General features: G+C 41.2%; 1 protein-coding gene across 2 annotated transcripts in view; it reads right to left on the reverse strand.

The window, feature by feature from the left end:
• LOC124805132 (cytochrome P450 6j1-like) overlaps window positions 1–17,090 on the reverse strand; it is a 90,180-nt gene that overhangs the window by 12,538 nt on the left and 60,552 nt on the right. For both annotated transcript variants that reach the window (XM_047265590.1, XM_047265591.1), the window contains exon 7: window positions 13,458–13,679. In XM_047265590.1, coding sequence (XP_047121546.1) covers window positions 13,458–13,679 — 222 coding nt within the window. The remainder of the gene's footprint in view (window positions 1–13,457; window positions 13,680–17,090) is intronic.

Here is a 17,090-nt window from a genome sequence, read left to right on the forward strand (position 1 = left end):
TTAATTCACGGCAGTGAAGTTGTGTGTATGTGCCAGTCGGATGAATGGAATCAGCCTAGTAGGATGTGTTGACGTGGATGGATGTGTGACAAAATGGCGAAAAAGGAGATATCGTGTTTCCATGAGCACAAAACGAATGAAGTTCCAGTTAGTTGGTATGTCAGAGCGGACTGTCTTGTGTGTCTACAAGGAACTGTGTACCACTCGCAGCCATGTAAGACGGTGTAATGGGCGATGTAAAAAGATGCTAACCAACAGGGACCGTAGGCGATTGTCCCGCCTTGTGAATGACCATCGGTTTCAAACCTGACAGGAATTGCTGTTGTCAGTATATGCAGGTCCATCCCAATCAGTTTAGCACGGAAAATTGTGAAGGGAGCAGTAAGCAATGGATTTTGGATTCGGGTATGTCGCAGAAGGCCATTACTCATAGGAGCGCTTAATGCCATATTTGTTCAGTGGGCCAAACACAGAAACTGGACCACCGGTGACTAGAGTCACAAATAGGTATGGCGTTTGTTGTTGAAATAAATGATTTTCAGTTGTATTGTGTTTTTTCAACGCCCATGTAACAGGACTGTTACAACCGCAAAAAATAACTAGTTTAAGAAATAACCGATTTTTCGTTTTTTATTCCCATTATTTCCTGTAGATACCGAACAAAGATTAAAAAATTTTGACTCTCTCAGTTTCAAGATACATAGAATCAAAATATAAAATAGGGAAATTAAAGGAAACATAATCCGTCCACCGTTTTTTGCTTACCTTGGTGGACAACTACAAAAATCACCATTATTCTCTTACGGATTCCAATTTTTTTACTCTGCTCAAAAACCGTCTTGTAATCGGAGATCATGCCATTATTTAAATACTACGAACAGTCAGTGCTAAAGCGTGAAAACTGAGGTTGAAGGACTCTATTTTTCGTGTTAATTTGTCCGTTTTCAAGGGCTACAAGCAGGTAAGGGCACGTTATATAGACACAGGCAGGGGATAAGCTGCTTTCTATGTTTCTTGTGAACTATGAATCAACTGTTAAGTTATAAGTTTTCTCCTTATATTATGTCCGAAATTTGTTGTGGCTTCTTCCGTTTTTAATCTCTTAAAGCATAGGAAACATGGTACTTCACTGATACCGCACGTTGTAAAATACGAGTATTTCCGGACTAGGGGTGGAGCCATTCTGCAATATAAGAGGCGTTCGATAACTAACATATAGAAGAGAGGGGGCTAGTCTTTGGACATTGCAGGTACACGTGTGTCTTTTAATAGGCCACACCACGTGGTAACGCTGTACCAATTTATATGCCAAGTGTTTCAAATGGTTCAAATGGCTCTGAGCACTATGGGACTCAACTGCTGAGGTCATTAGTCCCCTAGAACTTAGAACTACTTAAACCTAACTAACCTAAGGACGTCACAAACATCCATGCCGAGGCAGGATTCGAACCTGCGACCGTAGCGGTCTTGCGGTTCCAGACAGCAGCGCCTTTAACCGCACGGCCACATCGGCCGGCTGCCAAGTGTTTGTTGCTCGTTACTGTTGACATTTCTATTAAAATAGCACTTATCGCTTTTCCCATCTTCTATAATAACGCAATATTTCAAATCAACGCAAATTTTACGAATAAAAATTATTCGTTCTTTAAAAAAGTTTTACTTAAAAGCAAAAAAAAAAAAAAAAATTACCACTGCAGCTATGGCTAATTGATTTTCGTTTTTTTTTCACCTGGTTATTGGTAAAAAAATAAAAGCAGGTATTGTAATCCAGACCAAAGAAATACCGGAAAATATCGGTTATTCAGAAATGAAATTCCGGTATCGGTTTTAATCGGTCCGTTTTTCCCATTCCAAGCCACAGAAGGCGCAATGAAGCGTCTAATCTGCAGTGTGTCTACAGCTCAGGCCAGATGTGGTTCTGCGAGACTTTGAAAGTGTTTTCTATAACATGACTGAAGTTTACTCATTCAGGTCACGCTTATAAGTAACTAGCGACCCGTCTCGGCCCCAGACGAACATCTCTAACGAGGAAAACACGGCAAGTGCCACAACCCGATTTCTCAGAAACTTCTCTCAGTGGAAGAGGGGTCAAATTAAGCGACCACGTGTCTCGTCGTATCCGTAGATACTCGACCGTTTCTGAGAGATCGACGGTAAACGTATTCGAAGTAATTCAGATGTCTTTTAGAACGCATTACTCTTAGCCGTAATGGAGACACAGTGGCTATATTTTTTTCTTCATTTATTTACCCAGTCTGTGGAAGATTACTACACAAATGTGTCTTATGAAGTAAAGGGATGCAGGGGCGTTATATTAAATGTTAAATTACAACTGGGTTTTGAAATAAGCGTCATATATGCACTATACAATACATGTATGTATGGTACTTTAAGGAGTTACAATCTTTTTAAATTCTCATCTTATTATCTGTCATTCTTTATATCAATATTTATATTACTTCTTATATTTCATTCTTACGTTTATTCTTCAGGAAGATTTGGTGCATTCCTTTGTATGATACCGTCCGTAGAAATATTCTAAAGAGAGATCTTCCGAACACCACGAGCATCGCACGAAGGCAGGTTTGCCACACCAACATTTCTTCGTATGAATCTCACTCGGGAAAGAAACTTTGTTAACATTGCTTAAAATTTCACCCGTTGAAAATAATTTTGCGGCAAACCATACACAATGGACCACTTTACCGAAACTGGTACTTGTTTTTGAGTATGAATCAAGATGCGCTACAAGAATTTCAACGAGAATAATTTTAAATAATTTTCTCGCACATTTAGTGTTGTTTCTTTACCGAAAACTGGCACTTGTAATTGAATAGATATGCTACAGCCACTTGCTGACCTCCAGACTACAGCGCCAGCACAGCATTTTTACTTACTGAGGTACAGAAACCAAACATCTGCTCTTATCAGCTTAATATCTGGTAAGTCCTGCTTCGCATATCGTTCAGAAAATCGGCCTCTTGTTAATGGTAGCTCGTGCCAGCTTGGCACTGAAGTCGAGCGGACAGTATTTATGAATGATTCCGAGTGCTGCCAGTCACCATTATATGGCAACTGCATCGTTTTCACAGCAGCGGGGAATTTAATTCATCATAATTCAATAATCTACTCGATATATTGATATGGAAATGAGCGTACTGCATTGTGGGTCGGGAGTCCCCCATTCGGGGAATTTCGGCCGCTGAGGGCAAGTGCTTATTGCATTCGACGCCACATTGGGCGACTTGCTCGCCGGAGATGGGGATGAAATGATGATGAGGACAACACAACACCCAGTCCCTGAACGGAGAAAATCTCCCGACCCAGCCGGGAATCGAACCCGGCCCCTTGGCGTGGTAGGCGGTAGCGCTACCGCTACGCTAGGGAGGCGGACGATATATTTATAAATTATGTGTACAAAGATTCCTCGTGGATTAGTCTCTCTACTAGTCAAAATCGTATCAAAATCCCCACAGTAATTCTTGCGATTAGCCCAAACATACAGGCAGAAAGCACTGTGGGGGACTTCAGCCAGTTCAAAAGCTGTTCAAAATAAAGTACTAAATACTTTGACAGGTGGTCGTATGAACCAAAACAAGAAAAATAGGTCCAGTAAACATGGGCTCTAAAATTCATATCATAAAATCTATGAACACTAGTTCATTTTCGCTACTGTGAAACACATCTCTTCTATCACAACTTTTTCTGTATTGCGAACGACCTACAGAATACTGAGCGTCTAATGCAATCTTCTTTCTATTGCATACGAACAGAAATTGTGAGATATCGCTAAAGGATGCCCGACGTCTTATAGAATCATGCACAATCTCTAAAATTTAAAGGTGGTCACGAATGCTGACAACCTAGTCCTATATGTTTTGTATATATTGATGGGGCTTGCATATATAAAAGATTTCAAGTTTCCCCACAGTCACGTATCCAAGGTATTAAGGTCGGGAGAAAGAGCTGGTCAATGTACTGGATCACCCTGATCATTCCATTGCCCATTAAATGTCTATGTGAATTTTTCTCGGACATTTTGGAGAAAATGTGCTGGTGCTCCATCACGCATGAACCACGTCCTCAGATGTTGTTCAAATGGTATCTCCTCTAGTAGCGCAGTCGAGTCGTTTGATAGGAACTGACGATACTTTGCACCAATCAACCCGATATGCAGTATTTTAGATGCTACAAGTATATCACCAATAATTCCTGCCCAAAACATTAACTGAAAATCGGCGCTGATACCTTGGTTTTTCAAGTGCATCTGGATTTGCATCAACCCACACTGTTGATTATGAAAACTGACAATCCCATCTCGCGTAGTATGAATCTGGTCTGCAAACAGTATCGTTGTCGTAAAAAGTGGATCTTTACAACATCTCTGCTAAGGCCATTGGCAGTACTACATTCAGGAAGGCTAATATCGTGGCCGAAGGGCTTGGACACGCTGTACATCATATGGATATACCAACTGTTCCTGCAGGATTGCTCAGGCTAGAAGATGACGAACTCCGAAAGATTCGACGTATACTAGTTCTAGGATCTTCTTTCGCTCTCTCCACAACAGGAGTATGAATGGTGCGACGTCCTCCAAGATTCATCGTTGTCGGAATTACGGAGCTAGAGTCTGCTAGTCTCTGAAAAAGATGATCGAATACTTGTGTATATGATGCTCCGAGTTTTTTGCAGCATACAGGACATGGTGTCGAAGGCTGCTTCCATTTGTCGTACCATAACAGAAGACCATATCTGCTATTTTCCGTGTGCAATAATAGGCCCCCATAATCCTGGTAAGTGCAGACATGAAAACTACAATGCAAAAGCTTTTCACAAATTTATCACAACACAAAGTGGTTCCATTACAGCTAACGTCTTCGCTGCACTTACACAGAACTGTGTATACAGTTTACAGTGAGAACACTAACAGATCATTAATACATGTTGTATCAATGGACAATAACAGAGGAATGTTTCCTCATTTGTGTACTGCATTCTGTAGGTCGTTCGTAACAAAGAGCTCGCAGTCAAACAGATGTCTTTCACAGTAGCGAAGATGATCAAGTGCACACAGTTGTTAAGGTATACATCTTAGAGCTCATTGAACATTTTTTTCTTGTTTTGGTCCGTACTATTGTTCCTGAATATCTGGAATACATCTTTTTAATACTCTGTGCATGAATAGAAGATATATGGAAAACATAACCATTGGCTTCTGCTGTAGCTTTCCCTGATTCACTTCGATATAGTGAGGTGACAAAAAATCATGGGTTAGCTGTATGCATATACATAGATGGTGGTATTATCGTGTACACGAGGTATAAAAGGGCAATGTATTGGCGGAGCTATCATTTGTACTCAGATGATTCATGTGAAAAGGTTTCCGACATGATTATGGCCGCACTACGATGGCGGGAATTAATAGACTTTGAACGCGGAATAGTAATTGAAGATACACACTTAATACATTCCATTTCTGAAATCTTTAGGGAATTCAGTATTCCGAGGTCCGCAATGTCAGATTTTAGACGTTACCTCTCACAGGGACAACGCAATGGTCGATGCCCTTCACCTAACGTCCGAGAGCAGCAGTGTTTGTGTACAGTTGTCAGTGCTAACAGACAAGCAACACTGCCTTAAATGACTGCACAAATCAATGTGAGAGCTGACTGTAGATTTCGAGTGTGGTGCAGACCCCTCCGAAGCCGTGGACCCAAGTTAAACAAGGCACTGTGCAAGTTGGTAGTGGCTCCATAATGGTGTGGGCTGTGTTTATATTGGATGGACTGGGTTCTCTAGTCCAACTGAAAAAATGGCTCTGAGCACTATGGGACTCAACATCTTAGGTCATAAGTCCCCTAGAACTTAGAACTACTTAAACCTAACTAACCTAAGGACATCACACACACCTATGCCCGAGGCAGGATTCGAACCTGCGACCGTAGCAGTCCCGCGGTTCCGGACTGCAGCGCCAGAACCGCACGGCCACCGCGGCCGGCCTAGTCCAACTGAACCGACCATTGATTGCAAATGGTTATGTTCGGCTACTTGGAGATCATTTGCACCCATTTATGGACTTCAAGTTCCCAAATAACGACGTCATGTCACCGAGCCACAATTGTTCGCGATTGGTTTGAAGAACATTCTGGACAATTCGAGCGAATGATTTGACCGTCCAAATCACCTGACATGAATCTCATCGAACATTAATGGGAAATAATCAGTTGGTGCACAACATTCTCCATCGGCAACACTTTCGCAATCATGGACGGCTAAAGAGACAGAATGGCTCAATATTTCTGTAGGGGACTTCCAATGACTTGTTGAGCCCATGTCACGTTGAGCTGATGCACTACGCTGGTCAAAAGAAGGTCCAAGACGATATTAGGAGGTATCCGATAATTTTTGTCCCCTCAGTGTATCCCAATCTAAAGATTTTACCTCACCTTGCTCCTTCAGTGTCATTATAATGTAAGTTATTCCTTAATTTCTTAACATGTGCACTATCGTCCTGTCGGTTATTGTTGTCAGTGTTTTCCACATGTTCCTGTTTTGGCCGATTATGCGGAGAAACTTCCTTTAATTTACAACATCCTTCTATGGGACCACACCTCAAATCTTGGATTCTGTTCTTTTTCGGTTTTCTGACAGTCCATTGTTTCCATGAATTCTTATCCTAGTGCAAATCGTTTTTCAGTCTTGTTTTCTCTGAGTGGACATTGCACTTTCTTCGTAATGAGCCAATATTGTCAACAACAAAACCCATTATGGTGGATGTGTACAGAGTGACAATTCATATATATACAATGTCCTACACGAAGGTCGTGAATTACTGCACCAGAGCTGCCTGGACTCTGAAAGTGTGCAAAGTGAGAAAGCTATCATGTTTCATTTTCGGAGATAGTGGCGACTATTCCTATAGTGAAGATAGTAGCATTCAGTCTCTGCTCATGCGTGATACTTCCAAGGAAGGATTTAACTCACCACCGTTATTATTTATTTATTTACTTGCTATTTTGTTTTAGTCTGTTATCTATATAAAAGTACAGATCGAATGTTGCACATAAATTGGCATGAATATAGCACATAATACTTTTAACAACATTTAACAATATTTCAAAAGTGTTAGTAACAACTAACCATTATGCTGTTTAAGGGGGGTGGAGGAATCTACATAGAATATTTACGTGAATAATAATAATAACGACAATTAACTAAGTCTACATGCTACCATGTGGCTATCAGTCACAAATATATATGTTCATCTCGAATCCAGAAGGAACACGCTATTGGTCTGTTACAGTTTAGTGCATTGGTAGATCACAAACATTGTAATTTATAAATCTGGGCTACACTACGAGAATGCTACACTATATAGCACAACACTAAACGAATAATGTCGTGTGACGAGGGCCTCCCGTCGGGTAGACCGTTCGCCTGGCGCAAGTCTTTCGATTTTACGCCACTTCGGCGACTTGCGCGTCGATGGGGATGAAATGAGGATGATTAGGACAACACAACACCCAGTCCCTGAGCGGAGAAAATCTCCGACCCAGCCGGGAATCGAAACCGGGCCCTGAGGATTGACAATCCGTCGCGTTGACCACTCAACTACCGGGGGTAGACACTACAGTAAAACTAAAAGACACTGCACTACTATACATGGTATCAGAACCAAGTGGGATATCTCAATTGTCTGAACGGTTAGGTCACGGTGCGCTAAGCCGCAATTCAAGATTCACAGGGGTTGTGCTGCTGTTCCACCCAAAGTGTAGAGATTGAGAGATTGCCGTCAGGGTCTCAGGAAATCCTTCTTGGATGTGCTATGCCTCATGGTTGCTCGCTTCCACTATCTGATAAAATCAATGCTTCAGATTATTGAAGTTATAAAAGGTGCGAATATGAAGTAGAGATGTGAGAATTTCATTATTTTTATGATTATTATTATGTTACAAAATTATAAAATTCTTTCATAATTCAAACCGGTTAAAGTCACTCAAAGTACCTACTACTTTCATCGCAGTCATACAAAGACCAGTTTGATACCGTATGTTTGAAGAGAGATAGACAGCGTAAAGCCTATTTGATGGCCGGCCGCGGTGGTCATGCGGTTCTAGGCGCTGCAGTCCGGAACCGCGGGACTGCTACGGTCACAGGTTCGAATCCTGCCTCGGGCATGGATGTGTGTGATGTCCTTAGGTTAGTTAGGTTTAAGTAGTTCTAAGTTCTAGGGGACTGATGACCTAAGATGTTAAGTCCCATAGTGCTCAGAGCCATTTGAACCATTTGAACCTATTTGATGAATGAGATATCTGATTGCTAAACAAGACCATAAATCAGAAACTGTACGTAAACAAAACGGGAACTGCCCCACATTGATCGAAACCGCAAGCGCCACTCTGCTACTCTTACGATTAGATTAGAGATTAGATTACTTTAGTACTCGTTCCATAGATCATGAATACGACACTTCGTAATGATGTGGAACGTGTCAGGTTAATAAAAGACATTACATTACACAAAATATTACATGACACTCAATAAATTTTAATTTATTTTTTTGTGCAGGTTGGGAAATTACCCACTTACTATATCCAAAAATTCATCTAATGAGTAGAAGGAGTTGCCATTAAGAAATTCTTTTAATTTCCTTTTAAATGCTATATGGCTATCTGTCAGACTTTTGATGCTATTAGGTAAGTGACCAAAGACTTTTGTGACAGCATAATTTGCCCCCTTCTGAGCCAAAGTTAGAATTAACCTTGAGTAGTGAAGATCATCCTTTCTCCTAGTGTTGTAGCCATGTACACTGCTATTACTTTTGAATTCGTTCGGATTGTTAACAACAAGTTTCATAAGTGAATATATATATTGTGAGGCCACTTTGAAGATTTCTAGCTTTTTAAATGTCTGCAGGATGATCTTGGATGAGCTCCAGCAATTATTCTAATTACACGCTTTTGTGTAATGAACACTCTTTTACTCAATGATGAGTTACCCCAGAATAAGATGCCATACAAAAGCAGAGAATGAAAATAGGCGTGGTAAGCTAATTTACTCAGCTGTATGTCGCCAAAATTTGCAATGACCCTAATAGCATAAGTAGCTGAACTCAAACGTTTCAGCAGATCCTCAGTGTGTTTTTTCCAGTTCAACCCCTCATCAATGCATACACCTAGAAATTTCGAATATTCTACCTTAGCTACCGATTTCTGATCGAAGTCTATATTTATTGATGGGGTCATTCAATTTACTGTATGGAACTGTATATACTGTGTTTTGTCAAAGTTTAATGAGAGCCCATTTGCAGAGAACCACTTAATGATTTTCTGAAAAACATCGTTTACAATTTCACCAGTTAATTCTTGTCTGTCGGGTGTGATAGCTATACTTGTATCATCGGCAAAAAGTACCAGCTTTGCATCTTCGTGAATATAAAATGACAAGTCATTAATATATATTAAGAACAGCAGAGGACCCAAGACCGAACCTTGCGGCATCCTATTCTTGATTGTTCCCCAGTTTGATAAATCACCATTTTCTTGCATATTATGTGAACTGTTTATTTCAACTTTCTGCACTCGTCCAGTTAGGTATGATTTAAACCATTTGAGCACTGTCCCATTCATACCACAGTACTTGAGCTTATCTAGAAATATTCCATGATTTACACAATCAAAAGCCTTTGATAGATCATAAAAAATCCCAACGGGTGACTTCCGATTACTCAGAGCGTTTAATATTTCACTAGTGAAAGTATATATAGCATTTTCCGATGATAACATTGCCAAAGCAACCACATATAACGTCCACAACTTTTACACGAAATTTACCCAAAGTAATGTAACTATGCCAGACACCTCTCGATAATATATCGATAATCAGACAAAGATCATAATGTGTAATTAGTATAAACAGCAGTGAAACAAAGATTGCTCTCTTTTGCTGTGCTCTTTCGCTCTTTTCTTTTTGCTCTTTACTCTCTTGCCATTGTGCTTGGCTTCCTGTGTATGCTTGATTCATGTTACGCAATTAATGCTGCGGAAATGGTCATATGATGGCTTCCTTGGACTGTTACTTAATTATTTGCAACTGGAACTGTTATTAGATATCAGAATATCAAGTGCGTGCATGTGAATATCGAGCGTTTCATGTAGAGGGTCTGTTGTTTTAAATATTAGGCATCAAATATCTGCTGTGTGGAATAGTGTAAGTTGACCTTTATATCTTTAAAATATACTGTTAAGATTTAACCATATTCATTTACAAACCTGTCCTTCCTTAAAGATTCATAATTTTGCGTGTTTTCTCAAATACGGAAGCATTTCTTTTGGTTATTATAGTTTGCGTGCGCCATTTCATCCGCCATAGTCTTTTTTTGCGAAATGCGAATAGTACCTGCAAATCATTTTAATATTACGAAGTCCGATAATCAATTTAATACTAATTTCCCCTAGGAAACATATTTAAATTCAGGGTCAGTAACAAATTTTACCAAAAAATTTGCTCTCCAAGCCAAAACTGTGGGCAGTTGCTACTTTCAGAGGAAATTGCATCAACTTTCATAAAAGTTCAGAATTAAGTTAGTCGTTTAATGGAAGAGGCCCCAGTTTCTTTTAACGTTGCCGCCATTGCTTTTCATTTTAACATAAAAATAGTTCACAACCCATAATTGCCTTCCATATTAATTGCACATAAAGTAATTAAATCACTATTAACAGGCGGTGACGCTACACATACTGTTCCAGTATATTTCAGCAGGTTGTGAAGGAAATAAACACATTGCCATCTGTTGCAGAATGGGTGCGTAGACAGGCGTTGTACGTGCTTGTGATAATCACTTCGTCAATACAAGCCCACTGATGCTTTCATGCAAAGCTCCTTCCCTTACTCCCTGCGTTAAAGCAGCCACACTCATTATCGAATCACAACAGTCGCGAGCAAAGCATGCCTTACCCCCCGCCCCCGAGTACAAACGACAGCTTCGCCAGGGCATTGCCCTTTCATAACTTCCGTATGCGACACTACCGCCGTCTGTATATGAGCATATCGCTATCCCATAACCTTCAGTGTATATCGAGCAAATAATCATGGGAGATTGCGTGCAAGTGGTAAGCACTACTCTGAGGTAAGAATTCGGGTGGGCCGCATCGAACTATTATCTGGAATGCGTTATTTATTCATATACGCTCTCATAATTATTTTAGTGATTTTTAAAAAAAATTCAATTTATTTTGTATATAGATTGTGAAGTCAGTATTCTGTAAAATACGAGTGGACTAGCTCCTATCTCCGTTGGCTTTGGATTCCATTGTTCCACGAAATATGATAAATAAATGAAATACAAATAAAATAACCAGGAAACAAATGGTAATCGAAAATCAACAGTTGCCTGACAGATCCAGAAGCACATCAGCGTCGTTAACGCATTCACGCTGGCGCTGAGAATTGTGTTTCTGGCTGTGGGGCGGAGAGAGTATTCGTGCTTTCCTTCATCTGGACGCTATGCTCTTTCTGTTTACCGACGTGGAGCGGTGGTCGTATTGAAACGTTATAGGCTGCTATTTTAATACAGTGACCTTGTTGTTGTGAAAGTGGCTTAAGTGCAGTCTTTTATGACTATGAGAGATTACATAAAATAATTTTACTATAAATGAATCACAAATTATGAGGTACCTCATTTGTTCAGAAAACTCTGTCGCTGAAAGGCCATATAAAATTGTATTAAACAGTTCGTTGCACCAGGATGAGAGGTAGTACCTCGTACCTCACTATATTGCTGGTAGCACAAATGCTGGAGTCGAGCGTGGGCCACCGCTGGTACACGAAGGCGTCACCGTATTTCACAGATCTTGTACGCGAAAACAAGAAAGCGTTATTTTGTAAGTTTTTATGCTGTTTGTTACTTTCCATGCCTAATTTCGTGATGAATCATTACATTGTGACTGAGTGTACGTATTTACCTCTTTACTAGAATGTCTCACTTACTTGTTATTAATTCATACTGTTGATTTTGTATACTTTTAATTCCCCGACTTTTTATTATAATTTTCTTATATTTTTCTATTAATATCCACCAATATCTGATTTTATGTTTATATTACTATAGCTCGTTTGCACATCTAATGCTATACACCTGTTCATGTATATGTTATATACGTTTTAAAAACATTTTATTGACTTTACTTTGTCGTTATAGTATCATCGACAGTTGTATGTGGACTGTTGTACAGAGGCCTGAAGATGATGCTAATGAAGCGTCGAAAATGGTTGCTTAATTTAAAAAAAATTTGGTAGAATTACGGCTGTTGGTACCGTTTTCCTTCGATTTATTTATCAGCCTCTGTTCCGCATTCACACCTACAGGGTCCTCTAAAATTCCCCATACAAATTTCTATGACTTTTAGAGGGTACTGAGTAGACAATATTTTGAAGTGGAATCCAAGTCCGGGAACGTACCGTTTTCGCGCTACAGCCGTTTGGAAACGTGTTTGCTAGGTAGGTATGCAACAGGGTAGTTGTGGTGGGGAGTGATTATGTCGGATCGGCTTATGTCATTGGGCGTGTTGTTGGATTCTGTGCCACTGAAAGTCCGTCAAGACATGTGGTTTCAGCATGACGGTCCATGCGCTCACTTTTCACGTCGTTACGGCAATATCTGGACCAACGTTTCGTATACAGATGGATATAAAGTCGTCCAATCACATGGCCTCCACAGTCACCAGATTTGACTCCGTTGGACTGATTTTTCTGGGATCGAATGAAGATTAGTTTAGAAGACTCTCGTAGAGACAGAAGAAGGTCCGATGGCACGAGCTGTGGTCACTGCAGGACAGGCAGCAGAGATATCATGTGTGACAGAGCGTGTGTACCACATCATTTGAAGGTACAATGTGTGCGAGGAACTTGGTGGTCACCACATCGAACCTTACTTCTGATTGATCAGACTTCTAACCCTCCTTTGAAAAGGACAAAAACGTTTTAAGTGTAACTGTTAAGAACAGTGTTTCTGAAAAGTAATTAAGTTTTCTTTTCGTTTCTTTGGTTATTAATGAGTCGAATTGTAAGACAGGTTATGTAGTGGATTATGTTTAATAAATTACTGGTTGTCAGACTATAATCTCGTTTTCAAATGGTTGTAGACGGAAATGGTACGTTTGCAGACATGACTTGCAATTCAAAATATTGTCTACTCAATTCCCTCTACAAGTTCTAGAAGTTTGGAATGGCCTGCGTATGATGGATCTACAGAAACTATTACGTAACTCGTGGAAAGCAGAGTTTTTCGGAAGACAGCAGGCAGAAAATCAAGAAAATATATCTAATGAAGAGAGTAAAAAATGGGTCAACGAAAGAAAGCGTGCAGGTTTGAAGGAAAGTGCATGGAAAGGAAGCGGGTAGGTGCAGTGATGGGACATACAATACGCGGACCCACGCGTGGCGTTGTTGGCGCTAACCTGAGACCACCATGTCGAGGTAGGTGCAGTCGTTGATGGCGTCGTACCCCAGCTGGCCGCCGTGTCTGCCCACCGCCTCGCGCAGCTCCTGGCGCAGCCGCTGCTGGATGTCCGGGTTGAGCGCCAGCTGGTACAGCGTGAACGACATCGCCGTGGCGCTCGTGTGGATGCCGTCAGTCATGAACGTCATCACCTGCGCCGCTATGTCCACGTCCGTGAAGACTGCAACAGCATTCGCCAACAAGGAGGCGCAGAGGTTGAAACGGTCGAGTAATGGGCACAAATTCTTTTCTCAGTGTCCGAATTAAAATTCCTAAATTAATTCGTGCGATGATTTGGATGGTTTGTTCTACAAGGGCTCTGTCGATTCCTTCCCCCATAAATACTGAAGCTTTTGATACCAAGATCGACTTTCAGCTGTGACATCATCAATGTGCCGGCCGCGGTGGCCGTGCAGTTCTAGGCGTTGCAGTCTGGAACCGCGGGACTGCTACGGTCGCAAGTTCGAATCCTGCCTCGGGCATGGATGTGTGTGATGTCCTTAGGTTAGTTAGGTTTAAGTAGTTCTAAGTTCTAGGGGACTGATGACCTCAGATGTTAAGTCCCATAGTGCTCAGAGCCATTTCCATTTCATCATCTATGTGGCGAATCTCATGTACGAGGGGCGTTTGAAAAGTCCGTGCAAAAATAAAAACTACTTACGTGTTTGGGGTAAACCTTTTTTTATTTTTCGACATAGTCTTCTTTTAGGCTTATACACTCCGTCCAACGCTGTTCTAATTTGTTAATCCCTTCCGAATAATAGGAATTGTCCAAGTAGGCAAAATAGCTATTAGTTGCTGCAATCACCTCCTCGTTTGAATAAAATCTTTGTCCCGCCTGCCATTTCTTCAATTTGGGGAACAAATAGTAGTACGAGGGAGTCAAGTCTGGAGAAAATGGAGGATGTGAGACGAGTTGGAAGCCTATTTACATTAATTTTGCGACCACAACTGCTGAGACGTGTGCTGGTGCATTGTCGTGATGGAAAAGGACTTTTTTGTGGTCCAATCGCCGGCATTTTTCTTGCATTTCCGTTTTCAAACGGTCCAGCAACGATGAATATCAACCTGTAATAGTTTTACCCTTTTCCAGATAGTCGATGAGGATTATCCCTTGCGAATCCCAAAAGACAGTCCCCATAACCTTTCCGGCCTAAGGAATGGTCTTCGCCTTTTTTGGTACACATTCTCCCTTGGGAACCCAATGTTTATATTGTTCTTTGGTCTCAGGAGTATAGTAATGTATCCATATTTCATCCACACTGACGAAACGACGCTTAAAGTCCTGCACAGTTTTCCTGAACAGCTGCAAACCATACTTGCAACACTTCACACGATTCCGTTTTTGGTCAAGCATGAACAATCGTGAAACCCATCTTACGGGTAGCTTTCTCATGTCCAAATATTTATGCAAAATATTACGTACCCGTTCATTCGAGATGCCCACAGCACTAGCAATCTCACGCAACTTAACTCTTCTGTCATCCATCATCATATCACGGATTTTATCAATGATTTCTGGAGTCGTAACTTCTACAGGGCGTCCAGAACGTTCAGCATCACTTGTGCCCATATGGCCACTCTGAAAATTTTTAAACCACTTATAAACTATTCTAATCGAAGGTGCAGGGTCACCGTAAAGTTTATCAAGCTTCTCATTAGTCTCCTGAGGGGTTTTGCCTTTCATTAAGTAATGTTTAATCACCACGCAAAATTCTTTTTCGTCCATTTTTTGACAATCACTCGACATCCTTGATTCACGCCGGCCGGGGTGGCCGAGCGGTTTTAGGCGCGTCAGTCTGGAACCGCGCGACCGCTACGACCGTTATTTAGGTTTAAGTAGTTCTAAGTTCTAGGGGACTGATGACCTCAGCAGTTAAGTCCCATAGGGCTCAGTGCCATTTGAACCATTTTTGAACCTCGATTCACACGAATGCCAAACACAAAGAATTAGACCAATATGGCTGAAACTTGGTGTGCGTTCTTTCCAAAGACGCTACTAACTAAACATGACCTCGATACGCGCCGGTGGTGCCATGTCTTGGACTTTGGACTGACTTTTCAAACGCCCCTCGTACATCGAATATGGTGACTATTACGTCACTCACGGGAAGGTGGCACACAACAACAACAAAAATATCAACAACAATTGTGTTTTACTAATATATTTGAAATTATCTAAAAACGATGATAATACTAACGTGACCCCCAGAGAATTTGGAGGTTATGGGTGGGAGCGAATCGAACAAATGACTTTCCGTCCAGTCACATACGAATACGAACCAAAACAAAAATTAAACAAATCCCCATTAAACTATCTTTTAGGAGTACAACCGGGCAGCTGGGTGAGGTCTTCGGCAGCCGCCGATTTTTCTGCAGGTGCACAGCCTGTCATTCTCAGAGGACAAATGTAACGAGAAAGCCCCCCCCCCCTCCGCCCCTACACACACACACACACACACACACACACACACACACACACACGCACACAAACACGCTCTAAATACTAGCGCAACAACACAACCAAAGATGACCAACATCACAAGTTATCGATAAAGAACAGCATTAACTCTGTCCCTTTGTTGTTTGACCAGGGAGAGGGCAGGATTCCACACAGAATCTAAGCAAACTCTTCCATATCTATTTATAAGGTCACTTGCTAATTTAACCTCAACTCCTCTCTATTCGGGGATAACATTTACTCAGCATTCTAGGAGACTTTTGGCACACATTCCATTAAAGTGTGACATAGTAGGCCTCAGCCCGCACTGTCGTCAATGTCCTGACTGCGCTGTGCACGTCACACTTTCATCCGCAGCTGGTGATAGGACACCTGCTGGGACGCGGTAAACTTTCAACATAATGGCGTGCCCACAGCAAGCAGCCATCATTCGGGCTGCACTAACATGACTGGGAATAGCGAAAGCATTGAAGTAAAATCAGGTCTTTTCGCATCAACTTTTTCGTGTGAACTTGCCGTGCATAATGCTGAGTCTTTGATGTAATTTTCAGTTACTTCAGAGCACGCGTCGATCGATATCTGCCTCCGAGAAATCCACCTGTAAATTCAACATCTACTCTCACTCGAAATTAAATTTCTAAACAGTTTATAAAGTTATTTTTATGTAATCCTGTAGTATGATGTTGAGAAGGAATGTTCAATATTCTGACTTGATGTCTGTTTGTAACCATAACGACTAACTTGTATATCAGATTTGTTCATGTATTGCACAGCGTTTTTCATACATTTAGACTTCGAGAATTCATCATCTTACATCATTTTTTATTGACAAATTCTGCCACATGTACCTTGCCTTCGTGTCTGAGTTGTTTCATGCAACTTACATTGTATTTTGATCATGTGCTACGTAGCACATTCTTGCCACGTTTGCATTTATCTTTCGTAAGAAATTTCAGCAGCTTAGGTAAGAGGACGTTAAATGGAGGCGAATACAATGATGATGATGATGATGAGTCCCATACTCCTTTACAGAGCGTAGGGGAACGACGCGGGAGACCCGCGCCGCCTTACTAGGCAAGGTCCTAGTGGAGGTGGTTTGCCGTTGCCTTCCTCCGACCGTAGTTGGGTGCA

Source organism: Schistocerca piceifrons, chromosome 7, assembly GCF_021461385.2.
Source record: "Schistocerca piceifrons isolate TAMUIC-IGC-003096 chromosome 7, iqSchPice1.1, whole genome shotgun sequence".
Lineage (NCBI taxonomy): Eukaryota > Metazoa > Arthropoda > Insecta > Orthoptera > Acrididae > Schistocerca > Schistocerca piceifrons.